General features: G+C 43.8%; 1 protein-coding gene across 5 annotated transcripts in view; it reads left to right on the forward strand.

Moving 5' to 3' along the window:
• LOC108141048 (FERM, ARHGEF and pleckstrin domain-containing protein 1) overlaps positions 1–26,099 on the forward strand; it is a 38,516-nt gene that overhangs the window by 12,123 nt on the left and 294 nt on the right. The window contains exons 3-13 of one of the 5 annotated variants that reach the window (XM_041709692.1): positions 4,893–5,125; positions 5,206–5,427; positions 5,494–5,737; positions 5,803–5,963; positions 6,024–6,098; positions 7,899–8,005; positions 8,258–8,373; positions 8,436–8,691; positions 22,960–24,228; positions 24,854–25,340; positions 25,763–26,099. The exon at positions 25,763–26,099 is cut by the window's right edge and continues 294 nt beyond it. In XM_041709692.1, the coding sequence (XP_041565626.1) occupies positions 4,893–5,125; positions 5,206–5,427; positions 5,494–5,737; positions 5,803–5,963; positions 6,024–6,098; positions 7,899–8,005; positions 8,258–8,373; positions 8,436–8,691; positions 22,960–24,228; positions 24,854–25,340; positions 25,763–25,841 (3,249 nt within the window). In that variant the 3' untranslated portion in view covers positions 25,842–26,099. Of the gene's footprint in view, positions 1–4,892; positions 5,126–5,205; positions 5,428–5,493; positions 5,738–5,802; positions 5,964–6,023; positions 6,099–7,898; positions 8,006–8,257; positions 8,374–8,435; positions 8,692–9,193; positions 15,016–15,346; positions 22,733–22,959; positions 24,229–24,853; positions 25,341–25,762 lie in introns of those variants that run through there. The other 4 variants (XM_017264187.2, XM_017264190.1, XM_017264189.2 and 1 more) reach the window with 4 other exon arrangements.

Raw genomic sequence — 26,099 nt, forward strand, 5'->3', positions numbered from 1 at the left:
TTTTTTGCATTTTTCCGTGGCGAACTCAACATTTTATCCAAAGCGTGGTAGAAGCAAGAACTGTAATAGTTTATTTTCCACTTGCACTGTTGATCTTAGTCTTTAAAGACATGATTTTTTTGTTAAATACATAATCTGAAATAAGTTTGAAATTTACATATTTGAACTATCCAACTGCGCTCGATTGCCCTTGTACTTGTCGAGTTACTTATTGAGTTATGATAATAAAATTAGAGCAAACAAAGACTTAATAAAAGTCTATATTAAATTCAAATGGAAGTGACTTGTAATAAATCAAATGGCTACATTCCTCTCTTGGCGCATTAAAAATTCAATCAAGTCGCAAATTTTGCTGTGCTCATAAATTCTAATAGAGCACAGCGTACATGTACTCTATATATAGACATGGTTGCTTTTTTAAAAATACAAGCCTTGAGCCTGCAATCCAACCCTTTTAGATTCGTTTTACCAACTGGCAGGACAGTTTTATGTTTGTGTGTTGGCTCCTTAACTAGAAACGAATAACGTTGCATGTTCGGTCAACTGCATTATTAATCAAGGCTTCTAATGGGTTTTGTGGCTTGTAAACGGCAATATGGTTTTGAATGTAAATGAGGTAACTGAGGATGCGATTGCAGCACGTGAACAGCTTTTGACCAACAAAACCACTTTCTTGTGTTTTATAAATGCGTTTTCTTTGTACCCAAAATATAGGCTCTGCATATCTTTCCCTCATGGGTGCAAACAATATTATATAGCTTATCTTGGTGGGGTGAACGAGTTTTGCTGATAATACAAAGTAATGAAAGCTCGTACAAAACTGTATAAAGCTGTGACGCAAGCAATAGGTATTTATGGATTCTAAAGGTTGTACAAGTCGAACACATATTTCTGAAAAGTTTGTATAAAAATGTATTCTTTTTGAATTATATTTGGCGGTACTTTTAGCTATTATGTCAAAGACAGTTCGGAACAAATAAATATATGTCATGTATATATTAAGTTTGACAACTAAACAACATCCAAAGTATACAAACTTAAAAATATTGTTTGCAATGAATAATTTCATTTTTAAGATAAGCCACAATTCCATTAGGTTAAAATTATTCTTTCCTCATCTTTAACTTTTATAAAAGACGTTAACTTTTTGTCCAACTTATTTTCTTGGTAACATGAGTTATTAAACTCTCTTTTGTGAAATTCACAACTTTTTTTTTGGCAAAGTTTGGCTTAGTTGGCAGTCGAGGCCAACCCATAGATTTTGCGCCTACATATGTGTATGTGTGTGTAGATCAATGGGGTTAGCTGAGGCCGTTCGATAGACGAGGACAATACAAGTGGAACGAGATGAGAGGTAACGCCCTCCTTAACCACATTTTCCACCGCCCGGTTCCAAATGCCACAGATTCTCTTACACTGGAAACTTAAATTTGTTTTATAGAAAAAGTGAATACATATTTCTGAGGAAATTTACAAAAGGGCTTTGTGCAGGTCGCATTTGGTTATAATAAATTTGGCTTTTCTAAGCATAGTTTCCAGTTCCCTAGAAATTTAAAATTATTAAAATAGTTAAGAAATTACATTTTTAATATTTAAATCAAAATTGAAGCATAACTTTTGTTTTCTTAAAAGAATACAAAACAATAATTGCTTTCAATTGTTAAAATCACCTTTCTTAAACTTCTAATTATTTATTATAGTGCGCATATCTTTTCTTCTACATAAGTTAAAGGCAAATCAAAAACAAATACCAGAGTTTATGGGCTATACCTAGTTATATATAAGTTTGCACAACGAAAAAAATAAAATGTTGAAAAATGTTGTGAATTTGACATTTCTATCCAAACTTTAGAGAGAACAGCAAATTTATTTATACTTAAATTACAAATATTTATTGTTTCAATTAATTACATGGAATAACATTTAAGCAGAAAAATGTATGTGTTCTTATCGGATCGTCAGTTGCGTGTTAAAATTTTTTGACTAGAAAAAATTATGGTTTCCTTTTTTATTTTTCCAAGTGTATATGTGGCACCTAGCTGCAGGTTGATTTCATGCTATTTCTAAACCTGCAGAAGCGGGACATTCTGTCTCTCGATGGCGACAAATCGAACAACCGACAATTGTGGGCCAACTTTTCGCATCTACCTATATATATGTAGGTGTATTGTTTGGTATTGGTTGTTGGAAAGGGTTGCTTGCATTTAAAAGCTTCCTGTCGTTTTGCCATTTCCGTTCTCGGTGCCTGCAGAAGTCGCCAAAGTTAATTGGTTTGTTTTGTATTTGGAGATGATCCTAAAATTGGCCTGAAAAGATAATTGGCTCTGAGGGAGCAAGTTGCTTTCAATGAATGGCCAGCATATACATATATGCGTATGAGCCAGTATGTTTGGGCCAGGAATATGTCAGAGCTTGGGCGTGGCTGTAGCCTCATTGTGGTTCCAGGCTGAAAAACGGAAAACAATGAAGCTGCGGTCTCGGGCGCAGGAGGAAAGTGCATGCGACTCTCTGAAGAGCTTTGGCACACATTCATCTCGACTTTCTCATCCTGCTCTTGTTTGCCAAATTAATTAAAATATCCTGCAATGGGGACAGGAATGGTTTCAAAAACAAAGCAAAAAACATTTTAGTTGGCAAAAAGTTTTTCTGTTCGTGTTGTTTTACCACTCTTGGGCCTCTAAATTGCATTAAGGGACGTGGGGAAACGTGCTAAAATTGCTGCTAATTGTGGAATTCATTTTAGCCTGGTCTGCTTGTGTTTCCTTAATTCAAAATTTAATATATATATATCATAATATATAAAAATAATTTTATTTAACACTATATATATTCTAAAACTAAATAAATTAGCGCAAACGAGATACCTCTCATAAATGCTTATTCACTCATATGTTGTGATAAATCAGCTAGTAAAGAAAAATTCATAAATGAAAATATCTTAAACCAAGAATTCAAATTACTCACTTTATATTACTGGTTTTGACAGGTCAAGGTTGAGTTATCAAAAAAACTTATCTAAAAAATGTATAAGCCTTTATCATAATAAACTTATATTTTATAGTGCTTTTTTTTTATTTGGTTATTCGTTATGTTTATGAGGTTTTTTATTGTTTTTTTTCTGATATTGATACGACCAATTTTTTTTCGCTTTATAGGTTTATCTTTATTTTATATGCTGACCTGCCACGCCCAGTTCCATTCAATTTATACGCTAAAAAACCGCAAAAAGCTATTTGGATGTCAGCCAACGAATTTGTTGCGTTTTAGATCAGGGCTTACATACAATTTGTAACATAAAATATTTAAATAACACACACAAGGGGCTGAGACGGTTTAATATAATGTTGGCACGCCTGCAAAACATTTCACACTGTGATAGATTGTTACCCGCTTTTATGGATCTGGCAGCGGAATCAAACTGATAAAGCACTTTGCCTGATTGGTTGGCGGCGCTAGTCAAATCCCTTTATTTACCATCGCCAAAACATCTGCAAGGGACTGCTTCTTGGTTCCAAATTAATATATTCCAGTAGTCCCACACATGGCCTGTCGGGATTAACAAATTGAAATTGAATTCCTAATAGGTGTGGCAAATATATGTGCACGGAGCTTAATCGCTTAGCCATTAATATTTGTGTGGCTATTTTGAATGTGGATTAAATCAATAAAGTAAATGCGTAAAAGACATAATCCTTCAAAGAATCAATTTGGGAGTGACTTATGATGATGATATCATTATAGAAAACGATTTTAAATCCAAACAGAAAGGAATGGTAAAGTCGTATACCCCTTAGAAAACCCTTAATCAGCTAACCAATTTTAAAATAAATGTCAAACCAGAAAAAAATCGGGTTTTAGATAGCACGAACATACGAAAAAAATAAATAAAAAATGAAATTGCAGCTATTGCTAAAATTATATATTCCTTATAACAACTATATTTCGATTTGTTTTCCTATAAATCAGTGAAGCTATGTTAAGCTACTGATGAATTATTCGATCCAGCGAAGTTATAATTGTTGTTTTCTTTATTTTTTTTTTTTGGTTGTTTCGTGCGATTTAAATAAAATTAAAACCGTAATTCTAATTCTAACCATGAAAATATCTTGGAGTATTAAAAAAAAATAAAAAAACACTAAATTAATCTTTTTTCTCCTTTGTTTTAAAATTTATGCTGGATTTATAGTATTTTATTTTAATTTATTTTTAAACACTACATCAACTTTCAAATAAAAATAATTTTAATATCCAAACACTTGCTCGATTTGCTCTCCGGTGTTTGTTCATTGCCAAAGCGACTAAACATTTTTTTTAACCCAATTGCAGCCGTCAACCCAATTGAAATTTATTTAAATGCAATCAGACGCAACGCCTACCATGGCGTCATCTGGATGAGCCTCAAACTGCATGCTAGATTAGATTTTAACGAGCTCAACGAGTTCGGGCATCTAAAGAACACTTGCAAGCTTTCTTAAGGAACTCACCAATTCAGTCGCCAACGCAAATCGTCTTTCGTTAAATATTTCCCTAATAAGTCGTGCACTTTTTTTTCCCCTCCACTGATCCGTAAATACAAAAAAAAATTGCCTTTTAAATTCCTTTTAACCTAAGTCTATCATTAAATATTTAGAATCTGAAAGTTTAAAGGATAAGGAGCAATACTCAGACTTTTCTTAGCTCGTGTGGTTGTGTAGCTGAGTTAAGTAAATAGCCAAAAATGGTATAAATTGTCAAAATACTCTATGGCGTTTTGTTCACTGTATATAAGAGACGGTTAGACAAAAATTACTAGATCTACTAAACATATGTACACTTTTTCACACTTCAACAAACACATTACGATCTATAATTTTTAAATGAATTGAAATACCTTTATGTTATTCATTTTGCAGGCTAAAGCCCTAGGACGTGTGCTGTTTGAACAAGTTTGTCGCCAGCTAAACTTACTCGAGGCCGATTACTTTGGCTTAGAATACCAGGAGGTGTCCACACATACCAAATACTGGCTAGACCTGGAGAAGCCGATGAATCGCCAAGTCGGTCTCTCACTCATCGATCCAGTGCTGCGCTTCTGCATCAAGTTCTATACACCCGATCCAGCGCAGTTGGAAGAGGAGTATACCAGGTAAGATATAAAAGGAGCAATATATTTCTATACATTTGACACTATGTAAAAAATTATATTAATACTTTCTTGTTCTTAAGGTACTTGTTCTGCCTGCAAATCAAACGGGATTTGGCCACAGGCAGCTTGCAGTGCAATGACAATACGGCGGCTCTAATGGCCAGCTATGTTGTACAGGCGTCTTGTGGCGACTTTGTGCCCGAAGACTATCCCGACCATACGTATCTGTCCTCGTACCGCTTTGTGCCTCACCAGGATGCCACCATGCAGCGCAAGATTATGGAGAACCACAAAAAGCATGTGTACGTAAATCGAAATAATCAGAAGTTAGAAATACTTATAATTATTTTCGACTCATCCTTTATCAGTGGCCAATCCCCAGCAGAGGCGGATCTTAACCTTCTGGAGACGGCAAGGAGGTGTGAGCTTTACGGCATGAAAATGCATCCGGCAAAGGATGTTGAGGGGGTGCCACTTAATCTAGCTGTTGCCCACATGGGCATCACAGTCTTCCAGAACATAACTCGCATCAACACATTTTCGTGGGCTAAAATACGCAAGATTTCCTTTAAGCGCAAGCGCTTTCTTGTCAAACTGCATCCCGAGGGTTATGTAAGCCTTAGTTTTGAAAGTCTCTCCATTGAAAACGCGAATTTATTTATTTTTTTTTATTTAAGGGCTATTACAAAGACACCGTAGAGTTCTTCTTCGAAGGCCGCAACGAGTGCAAAAACTTTTGGAAGAAATGTGTAGAGAATCATGGATTCTTTCGTTGCACGACTGTTCAAAACACACCTAGGCGCAAAACCCGCGTCCTCTCGCGTGGCAGTTCATTCCGGTACTTCTGCTTACTTAAACTTTCTTAAAAAAATATATACTTATAGTTATTTCATTGCAGCTATAGCGGAAAAACGCAGAAGCAGATTATCGAGTTTGTCCGCGAGAACTATGTGAAGCGTCAAAATTTCCAAAGGTATGCGGCGGTTTACGCTGAGATGACATTACTTTTTAATCCCAGACTTAATGTCAGCTTTTACCAATACTCGTGTTTATTTTTTTAAAACCAACTTATTGTGGCTAAAATGGCTTGATTTTTTATTTAAATATTTTCATTTACCTAATTTTGTTGTTAAGAAAGAAAATTTATGAAGCTTTGGCTTTGCAGCTTATCTTTCCTTAAGCAATCCCGATTCCTTCTAAAATATCTTTACAATTTTCTTAAGAGCATTAAATATAAATAATCTCTATATTCATATATATATATATTTATATTTTTAAGCAAATACAAATAATATATTCATCAGCCTACATTGCCAAATCATCAAGTCTTCGTTCTCATCTAACTCGACTCGTTCGTTCGTTATTTCTTTACACTTTAAAAACACTCAAATTTTGTGGTTTTTGTTTTTTTTATTTACGAATGAATTCCTTTCTATTAACTACCCAACCAACCGAAACCAAAATCCCAACAAAAAAAAACACAACATGCAAAAACATAACAAGGTCAATATGATGCGCCTTAGAAAAGAGAAGAGGATTTAAAAACCAATTGGTACAAAAACAGTAACAGCAACAACTAAAAATAGCACAAAAACTAAAAATAGTTCAATAAAAAATTAAAGTAAACCCCAAAAACAAAAACCCAAATCTAGTCAAATGTACAGCAAAGAACGACAAGCATTTCAATTACTATCACCATTGATATTTATTTGTTATTGTTTTGTATTAACATTTAAATTTCCATTCTTAATTTAATTCACTACCCATTGACTGGGTGTGTATCAATTTGTCAAAGTGCGTGCGTATTGTTTGTAATTCAGTTAAATTCTTAAATAAATGTAGATAGTCATTGATTTAGTGAACCAAATTACATCCGAATTGGCAAACTCTTTATGTGTACGATATTTCAAAGCTGAATTCATTTCTGTTTTATTTACCATTCATCCAATCCACTCCCTTTCCGACTCTAAGTCTCACAAATATTTAAATCATTGCAAATCATCGATAAGGGAAAAACCTCATCCCTAGTTTGGCTTTCACATACAAGTTTTCTTTTTAAATAATCACCTTATGGTAATTCCCCCGAAGCCCCTATTGTCGTACGTTTTTGTGTGTGTTTTGCCTAGACTGTACCTCAATAATAAAGTAGTTGGTAAGCCCTTCTCCCTTGCTCCCACTAAATGTGTAGTGATTTAGTTGGTTACTTCTAAAATACTCGTTAACCTAACCTTAGAAATTGATCAATGTTAATACCAATGGAATTAAAAAGACGTTTGCGGACATCACATTGTGCAAGAACTAAACCGTATATGCTTGTACATAATTAGGATAAATCTTTGGCTAAATCAGTGAGATTATTCTAACTAACTTAACAAATTTTGTTGTTTAAGTAGAATCGATAGATCCGAGCCCCTTAGTTACCTATGATAACAGATATTTGTTGTGTTATAATATATCATTTATAGTTGCTTACTAACTAACTGTTAAAACTCCTCAGTTATAACTTTTGTTTGTTTTAATTTAAACTGAAATGTCTTCACTAAGTTAAGCAAAGCTCCCAACTCGAAAATAAAACTAAAACTTTTCAAACAAACTGTGCTAAATAAACGATACTCTCAAACTAAACTAAGCCCTAAAGCAAACGTTAAACAAAAACCAAACAAGAAATGCTAAAACTTAAAAAAATAAATAAAAAAAAAAAAACAGAAAAATCAAAAACTGAGCATGTGAAAATATAAAACGTGGTATCCTCTTGTCTTTTCTTTTGCTGCAGGTCTCAGTCATTCCGGCAAGGGCCACTGAATGCTAGTAGCCGAAGTCAATCGCATACGTATGTGAATTCCAGCATTTCAGCCAATCCCCTACTCCCAATTGACACTGGTTTGTATTTATTTTGTTACTCGTTTTTGATGAATATATATATATATATATATATATATATATATATATATTCGATTCGATATCATTTGGTTCGTCTTGATTTGATTTTTGATTTCGAGCTTAATTTGCTAGCAGATGATGAATGAATAATGCCTAGTCGAGTCGAGTTATTGTGTTTTGATAGTGTATGCTCTATGATTTGTACTGATTTTGGTTATAATTTTACCATTGCCATTTGATTGCACGCTGCAGCGGCATGGGACTATCGCAATCAATGCAACGACTCGATGACCCCTTCTCTGACGAAGAAGGCAGCGGATACCTTGGATCGCCGACGCGACAATCCTATCGACCACATGCGTTCTCAAGTGAGTTTTTGTTGAGACATGTGACTCAACCTAGCCAAAAACTACTTAACACACCATTTTAGGTCACAGCAGCCCAGGTGGAGATCTATCAGACGAAGAACTATGCAGCGGACTCGCCAACCTCCCAGGAGGAAGCGGAATGCTCGGCGGCGGCGGCGGAACGGCAACACCACTCGGCAGCGGCTATGGACCAAATGAATTCGAACCGCTCGCTTTCGCCCCAGGGTCCGCAGTCGTGGACTTCGCCCAGCCACAGCAGCCACCACCAACAGCGCGCTCCCGATCAGGCTCGTGTGCATCCAGGCGATCACAATTTAGGTAAGTCTCCAGTTTGTTTCAGGATTTCCTCAAGGATTTTTGAGTTAGTTTTGTACTATAATTTTTACTGTTAAGTTACCGTACAATCATTTCAATAGTCATTTCATGATTGTTCTTATAAAAGTTATCTTAATACCTAGTACTCCCATGATTCACATTTCAGTTACAAATTAAATAATCTAAGAGACTTATATTTTTAATGATTACATTATTTATAATCAAAAGGTGTGATTTTCCATAGGTAACTTATGTTTTATACAATTAAGTTAATCTTACTAGTTAGTAATAGTTTATGATTTTCGCCCACAAAACGGGGGACTTTGTAACCTAGTGATTTCTTTTTCAGTGTTCAAGAGTTTGATTTGCGGTCTAATCAGTTGAGTTCAATATTATTTCTGTTTGTTTCGTATCCGTTTGCGTTTGCGTTTGTGTTCCGATAACTATGTACCTGATTCGCGTTGAGTGCTTAATTCGGAATTGTTGTTTCATCCGACGCGTTCAGGTCTGAGCCACTTGTCCCACTTGTACAGCAGCAGCACCCCTCGTCGAGTCTCAGTGGGATCCCAAGCGTTTGTCCCTGCGTCGCCGCAGCTCATCAGCATCAACACGCACAGCAGCAGCACCAGTCACAACACTATGCACAACACCAGCATAGTGGCTCGTTCGGTGGATCTCAACAGCTCCATGGAGTTGGAGGAGGAAGCGGAGGACCCGGGAACTGTGGACACGGAGGAGGAGGAGGAGGGGGAGCCTATGGGGGAGGAGGAGGAGGAGGAGGAGGAATTAGCCGAGGAGGAAGCGGATTCGGACTTGACGGCATCTACCATCAATCGGGAGACTATGGGGGCAGCCTCAGCGGTGGCAGCATCGGGCTCGGCTTTGGCCTCGGGCTTGGCCAGTGCCCATCGTCCGCAGCTTCGGTCACAGGAGTCCCAGTCGCAAACTGCCACGCCAGTCCATTATAGCAGTACCAGTTATTCGATGTCTAAGCAGTGCATGCTGAACAACGCCAATGCCAACTCGACCGAAACTGAGACGGACAACATAATCTACACCGACATCAATGACATGGGCCATTACAAATATCCAGACTTCCACAGCACCGCTCACCAGGAGCACAAGATCTCGAATAGCGAACACTTAAATCTCAACGAGCGGAACGACATTTACGCCACTGTTAATCGCAAGACCAAGTCCAAGATCCGTGAAAAGCATTTCAGTGACGAGTTCATCGATCAGTCTATACTTCAGTATACGAGGGCCAAGCAAATGGGTGTCAGTCAAGTTCCCGTTCTCCTGCAACAGCCTAGCACCTCTGCTTATGCGGCAGCTGTCCAGGAAAGGAGCTACAACAGCGGCAACTACCAGTATCACAATGATCTCAATCACCCGTCGGAGTCCTCATCCTCCTCCTACTTTGGCACTGGATTCGGCACCAAACGCTACGCTCAAGGGGAGCGGACAAAGCTGGCCCAATCCGAAAATTATCTGACGCCCTCGCTGGACTCGCAGAGCTCCCGACACACTCACTCACTTCCCCGAAACTCTGAGCTATCGGGAGTGGATTCGGTTGACTCCTATGACAGTCACTACATCACTCATCACTCAGTGGGCATTCTTCCACCCACTCGTCTCTCCTCCTCCTCGGAGAAACTTGAATACCAACTGGCTCCAGGCAGTCTCTATTCTACGACTCAGTTTGTAAAACCCGAAGGAGCATCCGCTCACTACATGGATGATGAAGAGGAAGAGGAGGAAGATGAAGGTGAGGAGGGTGAAAATATTTACGACCAGGTGGAACGCGAATCCTGGTTGAAGAGCAGCTCTTGCAAAGATCTGTTCGAGCGCTACAGCAGTACCTACTACGATCGCGAGCTGCCCAAGCCAATGACTGCTTTCGACAAGGAGTTCCTTTCCTCCAACCGAATCGACTCGCCAGTGACGCGGTACGATGATTCTCGTCATTCGTTATATGTGACAAAGAACCATTCGATCGATGCGCACCAGGACTTCTCTCCATTGCCACAAAGCAAGGTATATTCTTCAAGTTACCCTGGCAGCACATACAACACCCAAGAGCACAAGCGCCAGCATGGCCAGCACCTGGATTACTCGGGTTCCCAAGACGACATCTCGCAGGACAGCTACGAGCTGCTGGAGAAGTACGACATTGACTTCTTTGGAGGACGTGGCCGCTCCGAGGACCACATGCGCTCCTGCTCGCTAGACTCTGGCAACTATATACCAAGTGACGACGAGTCGGTATCCGAGGGACATCAACAGCACAAGTATCGCTCGGCAATCGACGTCAAGTCTAAGTCGGCGGCGGATATTATGAATGAGATCTGGGACGCCGAGGATCCACGTTACCTGCCGCGCGAGAAGCTTTCGGTAAAGTCGGACGGCAATTTCTACAAGAAGATCCAGGAGGCTCTGACCCGCACATCTAGCCAGGAGAGCCAAAGTGAACTGTTCGAGACAAAGATTTCGCGCAGCTCAGACTCCAGCAAGAAGTCACGCGACAGTCTCTACCACACGGATAGCAAAAAATCACGGGAGACCACAAAGAGCAAAACTTCGGTGGTTTCCAGTCAGGATTCGAAGGAATCTTTAGTGGGTGATTGCTTCGGCCGCAATTATGAGATGCCCACCACCACCGGCAAAAAGGTGAAGCAATTCACTAAGAAAGAGCTCTACGAGAAATTCGCCCAGTCCAGTCAGGAATCGAAGAGTGATTACTACGATGCCGTTGAAACTGGCTTAGAACCAACACCCGAGGGGCTATACTCAAGGCCAAAGGTCAAGAGCCACGACTGCCTGCTTTCGGACACACACAGCTCCACTGCAAACAGTTCGTTCTATGACAGTCGTGACACGTACTCCACGTTCCCCAGCAACAAGAATCACAAGACCTCAAAGGTGCATTCTATCAGTCTGCAGAATGTGGAGATTGAACGCAATGCCAAGTCCTTTGGCAACAAGTCGCCGGAATCCGTATCGACTCCGGCTTCGGGAAAACGATGTCGCGAACAGGATATTCAGACAGGAGACTCACTTGATCAGATGGCACCCATTAAAAGGGGCAACTCACAATCCTGCAAGATATCCGCTTTTCGTCGACGATCAGACAGTGAGAATATCTTCAGCTTCGACCAGGATCGCATCGAGTGCATCCAGAAGTACACCAAACAGTGGGAGGGTCAACAGCCCAAAGACGAGAAGAGCAAGCAGAGTCCAGAGTATCCACTCACTCCCGAGCTCGTGTCGGAGTTTGAGAAGCAGCAGGCGCGCCTGATTGCACACCAGAAGATAACACGTAAGGAGGAGCTAATGGCCAAGACGCACTTTGAAGAGTACAATCCGATTATGGTGCCCTTAAATTACTCATCTCATGCCACGGTAGAGCGCACCAAAAGCGACCCAAACTCGCTGGCCAATCGCAACCGTTTGGGAAGTAATTCTCGGCGCCATGTTCTTATGCACCAGAAGTCCATTGATCTTACACCCGCTGACTCAAACTCCAGCGACGAAGACTATATCTACAAGCAGATCCCGAGTGCTCCGCCTCTCTGCAAGGCACATGGTAACTTTGAAATTCCCAAGTGCTACGATGACACTACTTCTTCACAAGTTGCTCAGGAGTTGCCAAAAACTGGTTTTGAGCTTCCGAAGAGCTTCTTTAGGGATTACGAAAGACGTTTTACCAAAGTACTAAAAGAGGACATTCCTTATGTGCTTCATAAACGCCACATTATGAATGGTACTGCCCCTTCGCCCAGCGAGAAGAAACACACGAAGCCCAAGTCTCCAAAGTCCCCGAAGTCTCCCAAGTCTCCGAAATCTCCGAAATCGCCAAAATCACCTAAGGCGAGCGGTGGAATTCCAGTGGTTGGTGCTACCGACTTTCTGCCTGATATTCTTGACAGCTTGTTACCTCCGGACACTAAGGAGTTCCTTTTCACCCAAAACATTGACCTTTCAAAGGTGAACCCCATTACTCTGGAGATCGATAAGACCATACCAACAATTCACCTGTCGTCCCCAAAGCGGGACATTACAAAGCAGATGGACGCCTCTACGCTGGAGAAACTCAATAAGAAACTCAGCCAGATTGAAAGCGATTCGGCCACCAGTTCGCGAACGGAGAGCATGCAGCAGCAGAAGCTAGAGCAAAAACAAATGGAGCTCATTCAGAGTCTACGCAAGGAGCTGCAGGCCAACGCCCGAAAAGCCAATAAGACAAGGGTTATTCCAAAGACCAAGTCGGCTGGAAAATCAAAGAAAGGTAAGACCCGCATTACCTCGTTCTCTTCCGATGACGAAAGTTTGGATTCGGATGATGTGTTTGGGTCAGCGGAGGCCATACCCGATCGCTTGGAGTTTTCGCCGCCACAATCACGCAAGGAGATCGAGTCTATTCTCCGCATCGAGCAGAGCAGGCTCATATCGGCGGCTTGGGGTCGTGGGCAGACAATGAGCTCCACAGAAATTGAGGGATCACCTCCACAGTGTAGGCGATTGGCTGATCTGGAGAGTCGCTACCAAACCCAAAAACTCGACCCTCAGTATGCAAATGCCTCTGAACTGAGACGTATCTCCGAACGCTCTATTTCGATACCCTCGTCAGAGGATGAGCCCCATATGCCCATGCGAGGCCGCATTGACGAGTGCACGAATGATTACCAGAGGAACGAGAACATCCCCTCACCTATTCTGGAGCATGCCGAATTCTTCCGCAGCAACGACGACATATACGAGACGTGCCACGAGGAGCGAATCACGGGTTCGGACATTGACTATACCCTAAAGAAGCAAACAGCCAGCGGGTCCAAGTCCAAAGTAAAGTTGATCGAAGAGATAATCGACTCTTCGATTGTAATGCGTTCCAAGGGACATGCTCCCATCTTGTTTGCCCATGCCCGACTAAATCTCTCCGAGGGGTCGGTGTCCCTGCAGCGCCAGAAGGCCACACAACAGCAATCGCCCACAACAGAGAGACGAACCAAGAGCCTGGACACTCCGGTGATCTCGCTTCACCGTCTGCCACCCATGAACGCCTTCTCCTCAAAGGACGACACCGTGGGCTTCGAGGAGGAGGCAGAAATTCTCGAGGAGAAGTCTCTGGAGCGGGAGAATCAAACGGCCGCTCAGGATGAAGACACCGCCGATAGCGTCCACTCCTGCGCTGGTTCCATACCCACGCAGAGTAGCTACCAAGCGAACGGCAAAGATTCGCTATTAAGTGCAGTAACCATCGACAGCGAGGAGGCACAGCTGCTCAACCAATTGCGATACATCGAGAAGATAGCCTTACAGGGCGTTAAGATCAAGGACAAGAAAAAGTCAAAGATGAAGCTTAGGAGTGGTGACCACCTCATCCTAAACATTCCAAAATACCGATTCACTGACTGGTCGCCCTACAGCTCAGCCAACAGCTCCCGTAAGACTTCGCCTGGCGTCTCAAGGGCCAGCAGCATTGAGAGTACTGGTAAAGGCAAACTAAAGATGTCGGAACCCTATAAAGGAAAACCAGTTTCCAGGAGCCGCCCGGAGTCACGACGGACCAGCGCCGATGATATAAAAGCACGAGATGGAAGGGGTAGTAAGAAATCCAGTCCGAAGGAGCGCCCCAGATCCATCGAGATGCGTCGCCTGAGCAAGGACAAAAGCAAATCCCAAGAAGAGACTGAGGCAGATATTGCCAAGCGCAAGGAACGCCAGCAGAAGCTATACGAATCAGCTATGAAACAAACCATCACTATGCTAAGTCCGGTGAAGGACACATTGCCGGCATTCCCGGCTCCCGAGGATAAAATCTTAGTAAAGACGGACGGTGACAAGATCATCATTGAAACAGAGTTCAAATCAAAGGCGGAAGATCACGTTTTGATCGCTAAAAGTCCCAGAAAACTTGACAATTCGCTTGTGAAATTTAGTCGCAGCTTTGACGAAGGACGAAGTCCCGACAAACTGGACAAAGCAAACCGTAGCTTTGAGGATCGCAATAAATCCTTCGAAGACTCTGAGAAGTCAGACGCTCCCGAAGACATGCTTATTAAATCGCCAAAGAAAATCGCTAAGGCCCAGGAACTGAAGCAAAAGATCGAAGGAAGTGTTGTTCACAAGAAGATAGATGGAAAATCGAGTAGTCTGGAAAGACCAGCTGAACATCATTACCTCGGTCCTGATGTCAAGGCGCGTAGTCTTGATGACAAGCGACAGGCAACCGAAGCGGCAAAGAAAAATGAAGAAAAGCCTGCATCAGTGGCAAGAAGTGCTGTCGGGGATCGCCGAATGTTTGCCCACCAATATCAAGTCCAAGAGGTGAGTGCTTACATCATTTTATTTGATTTCTTTATCAGCGATGCTTTAAGTGAAAAGTATAAATACCACAATTTGCATTTCATTGTTTCTGGTCATCAATGATCAATTTATATAGACCTGAGCAAAAATCGTCCTATGTTCGTTCTCTGAGTGACTTTAGAGTACTTACGTACCCCGGTCGCACAATTGTTTTATCGATTTGACCATAAAGTTATGATCCGCTGCGGGCAACACCCTGCTTGTTAAACAATATTTAGACATCGCTATGAAATCGAATAAAATCAATCAATTAACCTTAAATGGATATATGTAAATATGATTTTATTTTCAGCCCCATCAGGAGGATATTGACATGCAAGCGGTGATTTCGGAGCGCAGGTCCCTGGAGATCCTTAAACGCTCGCTGCCCTCCGAGGATGCCCGCGACAGCGAGGGGGCTTTCAGCCGTAAGCCCTCCACTGCCGAAAGCCTTGACTCATTTGTCTCCGCTGATGATAGCCACTCACCGGCTAGCAAGTCCCCGATTCCCGGGGCTGGAACCGGAACAGAGGGATATCCACACCGAGTGCCCACCATAGAATGCGAGGAGCCATCCATCGAGGAGGATGACAATTCCTCCGAGAGGCGACATCTTAAGGTTGGGAGGCAAGATACAAATAGACTGAGTCTGGATCGCAGTCGCAGCGATGAAACCGGATCCTGGATGACCGTGGAATGTGACGAGTTCATAGGATCAGATACTTCTGACAATGAGCCGCGCACCTTGGAACCAGATCGAAATGTTCTTGAGACGCAGGCTACCTTAGAAGATGCCAACCCGCTTGAGTACTCCAACTGTGTCACCCCCACCTCAGATTTGAATATCCTTCTAACGCCACCCAACGCAAGTCCCCAAATCGAGAAGTCCGTTCTTGAGACTTTTGAGAAGTACACCGGCTCTTCGGACAGCAGCAAAAAAAAACACACGCTGGACAAGCAAAGTGACCGTTCCAAGAGTTCGGATTCCTGGACAAGTGGAGAAAAGGACACAAGTCCTCAGAGACAACAAGATTGGAGCCTGTCGGTTGGCAAGGAGAAGAGCTCAGTGGAAGAGGAGTCTAGCGTCAGCTGTTCCATTGCCCGACCTTTTGGTATATCCCAAGAATTTGGTAACGAGGAGGCGCGCAAGTGCCAGGAACTTAAGCAACGCATGCTCCAGCTGGACGTGGACAAAAATGAGATTTCACCTACAGGATCGAACGAACAAACGCCCACCAACGAGCCAAAAGTGCTGGTTGGCAAGAAACCGAGCACACCCACGCTCGAAAAGCAGAGCCCGATCGACTTGGGAACGAGCACAGAGTGCTATCTGGATCCCATTGAGGAACGTATAGCGAAGATATTGGATCGTGGCGGCGCACGCACAGAGGATAGTGAATCCAGCTCTGGTGGATCCCGCAAACCACCACGGATTGAGAAACCGGCAAGGGCTAATACGGGAAAGAAGCTATCGGTAACTCGAGCGGAGCCAGGAAAATCGGGCAGTGACCGCAGCTCCCAGGAGTCTAAGTCAAGCTTTGACTCTAAGGGCTCCCTAAGCGTTGAGTCGCGTGGTTCGTTTGAGACGGAAAGCAGTTCTGGATCTTTAGGGGCGGCACAAAGGCGTGGTGACCTGGCCCAAAAGGAGCAACAAAGCACCTGGCGTCCGTTTCCCATCGAGAGCTCAAATAGCTCCAGCACAGATGATCCCTGGCATCATGTGGAAACGGATGGAGGCTATGAGCGATATGATGCTCAAAATCCCTTGCGCGACTCATCGGACAGTGACGTTAAAGAAGTTTCCCCAGATGAGCAGAAGGACGCCAGTGATACTAGCTATCAGGATGAGCTCAACGACTTTCCGGCCACATTCGGCTATCCAGCTATGACTAGTAACTTGGGTGGGATTGGTGTGAACCCCACGGACATTATTGGCTACAGCACTGGCTTCACTTTGGGCAGGACTCTGTCCAGAATCTCGGAACGGAGCACTGCTTCCGAGAAGTCCAGCATGGAGGATGACGTTAGCAAGGCCTCGACGCATTCGGTTAGTATGCGCGATGAATCTGTGGGGTCCACGGACCACCAGCCTAGTTTAAGCTCTGATTCGAGGAGCAATACTAATCTGGCTTACATTTCGGATGCTGATCGACGCACCTCGGCAGAGATGCCCGAAATCCCCTGCGACTCAGCCACTGGTGATCGACTGTCCAGCTTGGGCAGTCTCAATGAACCGAAATCACCAACACTTGTCACAGGTCGCTTTTCGGTGACCCACGTGGATGAACTGCAGGGCGACGATGTGGAGCGGCAGACACTCATGTGCCTTTCCAATGCTGGGAGTCAGGACTCCGAGGACTGGCCTCTGCCGGAGATCCCCTTTGATCATGTGCCGGTAAAGCCGGCCGACACGATGTACGCCATGCCGGATTTGGACAAACCGGTGCCCAAGTCTTTCTGCTGGAAGGCGAGCCTGTCGTTTCAACAGTCGCAGGACTCCCTGGACTGGCCTTCCCCTCCCTCGAGCACAATCGGAGCTCCCATAGTTGTGGAGAGCATTGAAACTTACTATACAAGTGAAGTCCAAAGTGCTGATAAGGTGGTTTTGGACGAGGACATGTCAGTAGGTCCTCCTGATGTGGCCAAAGTTCTGCCATACGAAGACACCGCCTACCTTATGTCGGCAGCCTTTGATGACAATGATTTTGGCAGTGAGCAATTACAACCGGATACGGTAAGCTGCCTTAGTTCCACTCTAAGTGCAGCCTCTTGTCTATCCTCCTCTCTAAATGTGAGCTGCAGCACATCCTCCACGCAGGCTACCGCGAGAGTTCAGCGTAAGAGCTCCAGTCCCGAGGTGATAGTCGCCCAGCCCACAAGATCACCAGCCCCTAGAAGCCCTCTCTCGGAAGAAGAACTTTTCTCCAGCGATGATGTCTTTATGCCAGGCACTATTAAAGTGCAAATATCACCAGATGCGCAACTGAGAAAGCTTTCGAAAGGCTCCAACAATTCGGACACTTCTATTGACGACATTCTGTCGGGCAGCACAACCTATCTGGATGATCAGACCACCGTGCGTAGGAACTATGAAGCCCGTTTGAGCAGCGGTGGAGGGGGAGCGAGCTGCAAGAAGTGCAGCCACTCCAGTCACTCCGAGGAGGAAACCAGTTCACTAGGCACAGACCTCGATGGAACCGTGCGAATGGGTGGGTTGCAGCAGAAGAAGTGCACACACAGCTCTCACTCGGAAGACACCTCAATTGGACTGAGCATCTCCGAATGGTCGACAGGAACGAACACAGTACGTCAGTATGCTAATCTATCCGGCTCGGATAGTCTGTCCGCCGTGTCCACGCACTCGTGTGCCAAGAGCGAGAAATCGAATCAGACCAAATCGAGCATTAGTTCAATCAATAAATCCGCCGAAAGCCTAAACGAACAGAGCGGTGGTAGTAGCTTCTCGCACAAGTTCAGCGGGGATAATGGCTCCTCCGATGGCCTACGATATGACATGCTATCCAATTCCGAGACCGATAAGCTCAGTGAGCCCACATCTGCCACTCGAAGTGATGACACTACACTGACCCTAACCGAAATGGCCCACACCATCAGCGAGTGGTCCACTTCGAGTAGTCGAACGCTGGTTGGAGTGACTCCGGGAGAGTATCTTCCCCTCAAGCAGGCACTGTCGGGAAACAAGACTAGTCTGAGCTCTCCCAGCGAGGAAAAGCGTTGCGCCCTGCCACAGGTTCATCGAAGAAGCGGTAGCAATGGCAACCAGACGCGAGCTTCCCAGGAGCAGGTCGACATACCAACTGGTCCAGAGACAAGTGCCGCCGCCCGGAAACGTCGCTCGCTGGAGATGATGTCCAAGCTATATCAGAGTCAGGAAATATGCTCCGAGTCAGAGTCGCCGTTTGTCGAGCGTTTGTATGCGCACAGCGAGAAGCTGACGGAGCGCTATCAGAGTCAGGAGTTTGTGCCGCTCCATGGTGGAACTCCAGGTGCTCAACTCCCTCCACCCACGACCACTCAGATCCAAACGCAGCAGCCCCAACAAATGCGGCAGAAGCCAAGGGCACCTCAACCACCCACTAAACCCAAACCTGCAGTTACTCGACCCATTATGCAGGCTTTGCTTAACAAGATGAAGCAACCAGGACTGGCAGAGCAGGCAGCCGAAGCTGCGGAGGCCGAGGAGATGAAAGCTAAGGCAGCTGTTTCTCCGACAGTGGTGAAGCCACCGCCACCGCCAGTGCCCACTGTGCCGCCCATTGTGACGCCCAGCGATTTGCCCGGCGACGTGGTGGCTCCTCCGCCCAAGCCGCTGGCCAAACATCACAGCTACGACGACAGGACCCTATCCAAGACTCAGATCCGAGACTTTAAGACCACCAGCAAGCAGTTGCGCCAGTCGAGCTCCTTCCACGAGCACATGCTGAGCAAGTCGCAGCAGTCCTCGCAGGAGCTGCCCATGAGAATCGACGAGGAGCGGGATCCACACTCCACATCCTCGGCCACCAACACAACCACCACCACCAACACGCTAAACAGCGAAAGTACGGAACCGAACTCTCCACAAATGCCTCAGCGGGCGGATAAGCTGGTTCGCTGTTCACCATACTATTCGAGCAGTTTGAGCTCCGAATCGCCACCAAATCAGTTGCTTCAGAAGCCGCCGAGAAAAACGGCCAGCCAGCTGAGCACTGGGACCATATCCACCACCCTGAAGAGTCCGCCCAGTGGCAATGATACGGACAGCTCGCTGGATGTGCGAGGTCAGGAAGCGAAAATGAGAAGTAGGGGCTACCGCAAGAAGCGCCAATTGCCCGCCAAAAGGATAAGGGCTAATATGACAGCTGCTGCTCTACTGGAACAAGCGGAGAGTTCTGAGTGCTCCGAGGGTTATGTACCGGAAGTGGATTCGGGCAGCTCTGAATACTCATCCTGCCAGAGGGATGACCAGTACCTTGAGTTCGACGAGGAACTGGAAAGAGATCAGGAGCAAACAGACGAGTATGACGACTATCCCCAATATGGTGGCAAGTTCGAGAGTCTGGACATGAGCGACAATGTGGACGAGATGGGCTTTCCGCGTTACGACCGTCTGGGCCACATCACCAAGCCCATGTATCATCAGGCCTTGGCTATGGAACGTCCCAATCCAGTGCAGGTTCCAGCCCCTGCCAATCATCCGATGCCTCCGGCCACGGGACAGCCGGTGAAGCCAGCTCGCACCAAGAAAAGGCAACTGAAGCGGGAGGATTCCACGGCGGCAGGAACGTCAGGATTTTCGGGGGCAGTGCCCACAGTCCGACCCTACCATGGGCGCAGTTACTGCAATCCGGAGGAGAGCGAGTATGAGACTCGGGGCGGCGGACTGTCCGATGAGCTGGCCAACTCCAGTGAGGATAGCTGCAGTGGATTTGGGGGAGAAGCGGGATCAGCTTCGGGATCAGGCACCATAAGAAGGGGTGCAAGCAAACAAACGGGACAAGGTCAGCAGCAGGGAACGGGAGCCCAAGCTCGACAGCTGCCCTATCCGGACTTTCTGTCCGACTGCGAAACTGAGCCCATTGAGTACGAGCGGTATGCCTGCGGACTGGATATACGTGTGGATCCGCCGCCAAAGTTTCACGATTTGGATGAGCCAAGTGACCAGTAGGGTGGGATCTCCAAGAATTTAGGAGCCAGAGTAACCAAGTGAAACCCCCAGGAAACCCTAATGCGTGTGCTTAACGAATGCAGCCTTTTCATTTGTTTCGTTGCCTTGGAAATTTTTAGAATGACTCTACGATTTTTACACATGATCCAAGTACTTATAACCAACTTATTTGTAACTGAGACTGATTTACGACAAGCAAAAAAAAAAAAAAAAACAAACAAAAACCCAAGAATCTTACAAGCTGCATCAAAAAACTAAAAACAATTATAACTCTCCTTGAAGCGTTAGAAAATCAAATCAAATTATAGTAAAAAAAACATTTTAATCAAACATTACAAAACATAACAAATCAAATAAAATACCTTAATTATTCGAGATGACGAAGCCAGTAGGTCGGTGTAGATTGAGTTGCCTTTGAGCGGTATCTATATATGATAATGTTATAGATCAATTCAACATTTAAATATATATATATATGGGGTATATTGAGCGGAAACGTTAAACGAGTTGAACAAATTTTAATGCACTGTTTAATCATCGAATAATGGAATACAAGATACAAGAATAAAAATGTTTAATTGTTATTTAGCTAATGCAACACGAATCGAGACACAGTACTTCAGATTGCAGTTATTAAATGAATATATTATATGATTAATTCAAGTTGCCATGAACTCTGCGCAATTACGTTCCGTATTTTGTCAGTATGGGTAGCGCAGGTCATTAAATCGTAAACATCTGAGTTCCAATCCACGTGTCAAAGCCAGGCATACCTAAATGAAAATATCCTGAGTCAAACCTCTAATCTAGTTACGTACACATATTCTCTAAGTTTAGTAATCTCAGATGATGAAGCGACAAATCAGCCAAATGCTTTAAAACACCTATCCAAAAAATCAATGGAAAAGGTTTTGAAAAGCTCTCCCCAATATGAGGTATTATCCTACCAAAACTCGGCATTATCACAGTATAATGAAAGCATTTACTGCATGCTATTAAGCGGTTTTTTAGCCATATATATTTTATGTAGCACTTGAGCTATATAAGTTTCTCATTTTACGGCAAACGTTCTTAGACGCAGGTTACATATTTATCTTTTACTTACGATTCTCACAAGTGAACAAATGTTGTCTTAGCCATTAGTTCAGCTTAGTATATAAATGTGCCAAAATCGCAGATCCGCGAACGGGAATCCCTATACCAAAAGTATTATATAGATGTAATTGTAATGGGAGCAGGAAACGGAATTAATTGAGACCCTGTTAAGTTTTAAATCCGTTTGGGAACACATAACCCTATATGGGCTAGATTAATGTATGTTTGTTCTTTAAGTTTACAAAAGATGCAATAAGATATTTAAGTGTTGTTAGAGAAGATGAGTGGAAGAGATCGGGATTAGGCAAAGTAAGGTTCGTACAATAATTTTACTAATTTAATTCAGATCAAAAGTATTCCAATCAAAATATATTTGTGTTTAGAATTAATGTAAAATTAACTAAGATCGAAAATTGGTTGTTGCGAACAAAGCTTGTACCTAAGTTGATTGAGTGAACCATTTGAATCTGATTTATCCATGCAAAAGGACTTTAGTTAGGAGATGGTAAATTATTAAAAACCTCACTAAATGTTTTTACAATACAATTTTAAGTTGCAAACAAAATTAAGGTAGTTAAAAACGTTTCGACTGAAAAAATTATTTCAAGCGCAAACACATAGTATATTTTAAAATAACCTTGTTTTTTTCCTAAATAATGCGAGGCCCACAAAAACCTTAGCTGAATTTTAAAAATCTAGAACAAAAATACTAAACATTGCTTTGCAGCACTAAATTCAGAACTCAACGTGGTTTATTTTGAACAAAAATCTTTTTCTCACATAAGGCCAAAAAATGACACAAACGAAAAAAAAAAAACAAAGGTGGAAGTCTTTTAATAATAAAACCAAGGAAATGTACACGAGCAATCGATTTAACAAGCATTAAATTATAATTATATAGAAACGAAACTAAATAAATAAAACTTCATTAATCAAAAAAAAAAAAAAAAAACAAGCGTTTGATTACATGAGTTTAATCATTTTATTAAAAATTATTATAAGTTAACCATTTTATACAAAAATAATTATAAGTTTATTTTGAGTTAAGGTAAATACAAAAGTCACTTAAGTTTTATATTTTACTTATGAAGCGAGGTCTAGTTTTGTACGTTTTATAAATTTGTAATGTTTAATTTTGCTTACATTACTTGTTACTTTTGTAGATGTCTACCATGGCATAAACGGAAATATGTCGCTGGATAGGCGCGGTGAGATAACCACTCCGCCCACGCGCTACGATCTCACCCTTGGATCGGATAAGTCCTCGTCGCTCTCGCGATCCGAGGCCGGCACATATGATGTGATCCAGGCGGAGATCCAGCATGCCAAGCGCCAGGAGCTGGCCACCGGCGTGGCCACAGCCCCCCATCAGAATGGGCACAACGGGAACGGAAGTGCTCACCCGCTGACCACGCAGCACGACATCGAGGCGGAGGTGAAGAAGCGCAAGTGGCCCACCGAGCCGAGCTACTTCCTGGCCAAGGAGCTGCTGATGACGGAGCGAACGTACAAGAAGGACCTGGACGTGCTGAACACGACCTTTCGACAAGTTTTAAGTCTCGGGGACGTGGAGCAATTGCAACCGCTGTTCGAACTGCTCGATTCTCTGGCCCAGCACCACAATCTCTTCCTGCGCGACATCGAGCACCGCCTGGTGCAGTGGGAGGGACGTGGCGGCCACGAGGCCCACCGCATCGGCGACGTGATGATGAAGCACATGGCGGCCCTGCCCATCTACGATGAGTACGTGCAGACGCACCTGGATATTTTGCACTGTCTGAACGACATGTACGAGGGGGACGACCGCTTCCGCCAGGTGTACAAGGACTTTGAGCAGCAGAAGGTGTGCTATCTGCCGATCGGCGAACTGCTTCTGAAGCCCCTCAACCGCCTGTTGCACTACCAGCTCATCTTGGAGCGGCTGTGCGACTACTATGCGGAGGAGCATATTGACTACGCCGACTGCCAGGCGGTGCACCACCTGCTCGTTCGCAGCACCAAGGTGATCCGGGCCCACCTGCCCGACTCTGCCAACTTTGTGGAGCTGTGCGAGTTGCAGCGGGACATCAGCTTCGAACAGTTGGTTCAGCCCCATCGCCGCCTCATCCGCCAGGGTTGCCTGCTGAAGCACTCGAAACGCGGCCTGCAGCAGCGAATGTTCTTCTTGTTCTCGGACCTGCTGCTCTACGGTTCCAAGTCGCCGCTGGACCAAAGTTTCCGCATCCTGGGCCATGTCCCTGTGCGGTCGCTGCTCACCGAGAACGCCGAGCACAACACCTTCTCCATCTTCGGCGGCCAGTGCGCCATCACGGTGAGTGCCGGCACCACCGCCGAGAAGACCCTCTGGCTGGCCGAGCTCTCCAAGGCGGCTGCGGACATTAAGAACGGGCCACCCAACATGCAACTGCAGCTGACGACGCTTAAGAACTGCAGTGAGTACATAAGCAACATTGCGATGGTTTGGGGTTTGTACATCATGGAGTTTTCCATTCAAAAGAGTTTTAACAATTGGCGCGTGTTCTCGTTGGTTTTTGACTTAAAATACAACTAAACTAAGCTAAATCCAATCCACATAAATATGACAAAATCAAGAAAATAAGTTTAAACCGGTAACCCGAAGAGAATTTATTATATGTCATGTACGTTAGTAATACTATTTTATTCAAATATTTAAAAAAAAACTACTTAGTGAAGTTCTTTCTCCAAGTGGATTATATATATTAAACTCTTTACAAGCCTTACTTAGTTTTGGCTGCATTTAATTGAATTACTTATGTTATCCTGTAACGGGTTAAATTGTTTTTTTTTTTATGTAGTTCGGGGAGTTTTGATTGCAGGACCAACCATTAAATTAAAAGTGAAGGTTTCCAAACTTCGGTCTCCGAAGCTAGCCTTCGTTTTTCTTGGGCTGTTGCTAAACTTTTTCACTTACTCTCCACTTTCTTGGCTGGCAAGAAAAGCACGCTGCAAGACCTCGTAAGCAAGCAAATGCACCCAGATCCCACTTACCCTCTGCGTGGGATGACCTACTAAACTACATTTCCAAACGATTTGCAGGTTCCTCGGAGGAGGGTCTGGACATGTTCGGGCTGAGCAATGGCAACAACAGCAGCTTGAACAGCAGCGTGAACGGTGGCGGTCCCCTGACACCGCATCAGCAGCAGTTGCAACTGCAGCAGCAGCAGCAGAACAGGACACAGCCGTCGCGCAGCAACACCGCTCTGCACGTTTGCTGGCATCGTGGCGCCACCGTCGGACTGGGCGATCACTTGATAGCCGCCGAGCACCAACTGTCCGGCTACCTGTTGCGCAAGTTCAAGAATAGCTCCGGCTGGCAGAAACTCTGGGTGGTGTTCACCTCCTTCTGCCTGTACTTCTACAAGAGCTACCAGGACGAGTTCGCCCTGGCCAGCCTGCCGCTGCTGGGCTACACGGTGGGCCCTCCTGGCCACCAGGACGCCGTTCAGAAGGAGTTCGTCTTCAAGCTGTCCTTTAAGAATCACGTTTATTTCTTCCGGGCGGAGAGCGCGCACATCTACAACAGGTAAGGCTTTTCACTAAGATTACTTACACAGGATATGCAATATTCATTAAGATTTACCAACAAATATTAAAAGATTTTTACATTGAGTGATTTTAAGTAGCAAGCTAAACTTGTAATGTTCTTTTGTAACACCTTAATTTAAGGCTCACTAAACTCAGCTGCTTTAAAATTCTTGTAAGAATTAAAATTTAATTAATTATTTCTGAAAACTGATGAGGTTGTAAAACATTTTAGAAATCTAAAACATCCGATGGATGCTACATAAAATATCTTTTTCAGTGCTATACTAAAGTTGAGAGAAAACAGTTGCATGAAAGATCCGCTTCAATATATCTTTTTACAATATTATTGCAAAAAAATGGATCTAAAATTATAGAATTTTCAATAACAATAGTTTTAAAATTTTCTTTTTTCTCCAACAGGTGGCTAGAGGTGCTGCGCAGCACGACCCAAACCCAGGACTTTAAGAACATACACAGCCATGCTGTGTTAGGCAACTAGAAAAAGAAACTTTTGCTGGCATAGACGCATTGGTCCCACACGTAATCCTTGTGCAATTCCATAAAGGAGGCACTCAAGAACCAGATACGCATAGAGACGCCTTTTAGTATTCTATTTTTATACAACGTATACACCACAATTAATATTTCCATTTTATATATCCCTACTATATCTTCAACTTTACTTAACGTATTCTATTTGTATTCATACAATACCAGCTTTAAGGTATTTTTGTAAATAATGTCTTTGTCGTTTTGT

This window comes from Drosophila elegans, unplaced genomic scaffold (genome assembly GCF_018152505.1).
Source record: "Drosophila elegans isolate 14027-0461.03 unplaced genomic scaffold, ASM1815250v1 contig_476, whole genome shotgun sequence".
Classification (NCBI taxonomy): Eukaryota; Metazoa; Arthropoda; class Insecta; order Diptera; family Drosophilidae; genus Drosophila; species Drosophila elegans.